Below are 3208 nucleotides of genomic sequence, written 5' to 3'. Positions count from 1 at the left end.
GGCTGCCTTACGGGTCCAGAGCTTCAGCCCATTATCATCATGGCAGGAAGCATGGTAGTGTCTAGGCAGACATGATGCTGGAGAAGGAAGGAGCCAAGATGTAGTCCTACATCTGGATCTACAGGCAGCGGGAAGAGAGAGATAGGGGGAGGGGAACTGGGCCTGGCTTGAGCATCTGAAACCTCAGAGACGATCCTCAGTGGCACACTTTCTCCAACAAGGCCACACCTCCTCATAGTGCCCCTCCCTGTGAACCTATGGGGGGCATTTTCATTTAAAACCACCACAGTGACTAAGGGGTGAACTGTGGGTGTTCCTTATTTGGATTGATGTATTAGGTCATGCATTCACTTTTCCTGCTACCCTTGTCCCTTCCCACAATGCAGCTGACTTTAATTGTATGCGTACCTAATTATGCATAGATATAAACATGGTGACTATGGGGGCTCCCTGAAACGTCGCTTGAGGACACAGTTTTGTGTTTTATTGAACATGTACCCAAACCCACTCAGGCTAATTTGGCTTTTCTGCTTTTCCTACCTAGATATGTTTGGGAATGTACTTGAACAGAAACTGTCTGAATTTGATCATTATTAGTGGCAGGAAATGTTTATCACTGTTCAACGACGGGAGTGTGCACAGCCTGACAAGGGTGGGGCTTGCAAGGGAGTTCTGAGGTTGCTAGGTGCATCATTCTAAGGGGGACGGTGCATAACCCACAACCCACCTGACTTCTGCCTTACTCTCCCGGGCGCTGGATCACAGCTGTGCACAATGCACCCTTCTCTCTTTCTGGTGCTGTTTCTGTTTGGTTTTGTTGACATGTTAATTATGCATTACAATGGGTTCCATTATGACATTTTCATACATGTATATAATGTATTCGAATCAGGTTTCCTCCCTTTTAAGGCAGATGACACCTACTGTGTATACGGAGCATGCTTGGCTTGGCTACTCAGCCATCAAAAATGCTCAGTAAGGTTGGGGATTTAGCTCAGTAGTAGAGCGCTTGCCTAGCAAGCGCCAAGGCCCTGGGTTCGGTCCTCAGCTCTGGAAAAAAAAAAAAAAGACAAAAATAACAAAAATGCTCAGTAAGACACGAGTCTTCCATCGACTTAAGATAATAGCTGCAAGCGGCAACAAGAAGGGGGTTACTTAGCTCAAGCACTCAGAAGATCAACCACTGGCACTGGCCCCGTGGACAATCCACTCACCCTTCGGCCCCATCTCCCGGCCTGAGGGAACAGGGGTCAGTCTTGCCTACATAAGCTTGAGGGCCACTCTGAAAAATCCAGCCAATGCCATATCTGGCCCAAGAGAGCTGTCCCAGCCCAGCCTGCTGCCCCGGCTCGGCTCGGCTGTGCTGTGCTAAGACGCCCTTAGTGATGGGAAGGAGCACTGGTCCTTTCATTATGACCCACAATAGCAGCGTCCTGGGTCCCGGGAGGACTCCGTTTATCTCTCTAGAGAGCAGAGCCGCAGTAACTAGCCACCACTCACGATCTTCACCTGCTAAAAACTCCTCCTCCTCCCAGCTCCGCCACACAGCTAAGTCTAAGTTTGCATCATCTGGGCCTTCGTGGGACACATAGCAACTAGATCCAAACCCTTGGCTCCCCTTTCCTGGCTACTGGGAGTGCTGTAGCTGTTAGTCTTAGGCCAACTGTCTATCTGTCTGAGACCCTGCTTTTTATTTATTTTTATTATGTTTCCTTTTTTTTAAAAAAAATAGTATTTAATTTTATTTTTAATTACGTGAATGTGTCTGTTTCTGTATGTGGTATGTGCAAATGAATTCAGGTGCCTATGGAGATCCGAGACATTAGGTCCCCTTGGGGCTGGTGACAGAGGAAGTTCTGAGTCACCTGACATGGGCTCTCTGCAAGAACAGTAAACACTCATAACCTCTGAGCTGTCTCCCCAGTCCCCACGGACCCTGCTCTTAAATTTTCATTCATTTACAAAGAGGTTTTCGTTTCTCTCCTCCCTCCTTTCACAACCCCTCCCCCTCCCCCACCCGTGCTGGGATTATGGGCACGTGCTACGGCGCGGTGCGGCGCCCCTGCTTCGGTTCTGCTGGCTATCACTCAGACGTGGGATTACTAAATTGTAGAAATCCTCTTGAACCTACTTTCTTATCAGAACTGCTTGGGTGTGCCCAGTGCCCGTGGATAATACACTCGCCCTTGGGCCCCATTCACCTGCCTGAACAGGGGTCAGTCTACATAAGCTGGGAAAAGCCCAGCCAGTGCCACATCTGGCTCAAGACAGCTGTCCCACAGCTGTGCTGCTCCAGTCACAGGGTGAAAGACACACAGCCTGAGAGCTACAGGGTAGGCCCAGTATACCACCGATAACTGAAGACCCACGCTTTCAAGGTTCCCAGTAGTCCCAATCATACTATTTGTCTCTATAGCAGTCACTTCGGGGCCACATCCTGAGAGTGCCACGGCCTTGGGCAAGGCTAGTGAGAAGACAGTTGTAGGGTAGTGTATTCAGGCCACTCTCTGTGCTTCCATCTTAACAGTGGGTATCCTGGACCCGGGGCACCAAAGCCTGGCTTAGACTGGAAACTTGGACTCTCGGTTTCTCCAAAGCACCCAGAGTAGAGCCTGGCTCCAGCTGGCTCTCAGGAAGTGTGAGGAATCCCTGACAAGACAGTTGTGAATAGAGGGGAGGGGGTGTCCCAGCAGCACACAGCACAAGATTCTCTTTCAGGATCCATTACCCCCAGCCTCCCACCCAACCTGCAGGAGACATAGGACCCCTGGCCCAGCCACACCTTGAGAGCCAGACTTCAGTTCACAGGGCAAGGGTGGGGCCAGGGTGACTACATCTAGAGGAGGGACAAGGACCCTTTATAGCCATGGACAAAGTCCATCTCTGATTTGAGCCCAGGCAGACTAAGCAGGAGCTGGTGCCTTGGTTCCCTAGCTGGGCAGCCCGTCAGTAACCCCAACCATGCAGGGAGACTGGGTGCTGCTGTTGGTTTTGGGTCTCAGGATCCATCTGTCCTTTGGTGTCATCCCAGGTAAGTAAGATGGCTCCTTTCCAACTCCCACAGAAGGACTAACCCACCACACTGCCTGGACTAACCTGTGTATGCTTCCTCTTGTCCAGCTGAAGAGGAGAACCCGGCCTTCTGGAACCAAAAGGCGAAGGAGGCCCTGGATGCTGCCAAAAAGCTGCAGCCCATTCAGACATCAGC

The 3208-nt window shown here is 50.7% G+C and overlaps 1 protein-coding gene across 1 annotated transcript in view; it reads left to right on the top strand.

Moving 5' to 3' along the window:
* Positions 1–2961: 2961 nt before the first annotated feature.
* Positions 2962–3208, top strand: part of LOC110322154 (intestinal-type alkaline phosphatase 1-like) — a 2875-nt gene continuing 2628 nt past the window's right edge. Inside the window, 2 exon segments of the mRNA XM_021198688.1 lie at positions 2962–3031; positions 3121–3208. The exon segment at positions 3121–3208 is cut by the window's right edge and continues 23 nt beyond it. Coding sequence (XP_021054347.1) covers positions 2962–3031; positions 3121–3208 — 158 coding nt within the window.

Source organism: Mus pahari, chromosome 5 (genome assembly GCF_900095145.1).
Source record: "Mus pahari chromosome 5, PAHARI_EIJ_v1.1, whole genome shotgun sequence".
NCBI lineage: Eukaryota > Metazoa > Chordata > Mammalia > Rodentia > Muridae > Mus > Mus pahari.
This window is presented reverse-complemented; position numbering and strand designations above follow the sequence as displayed.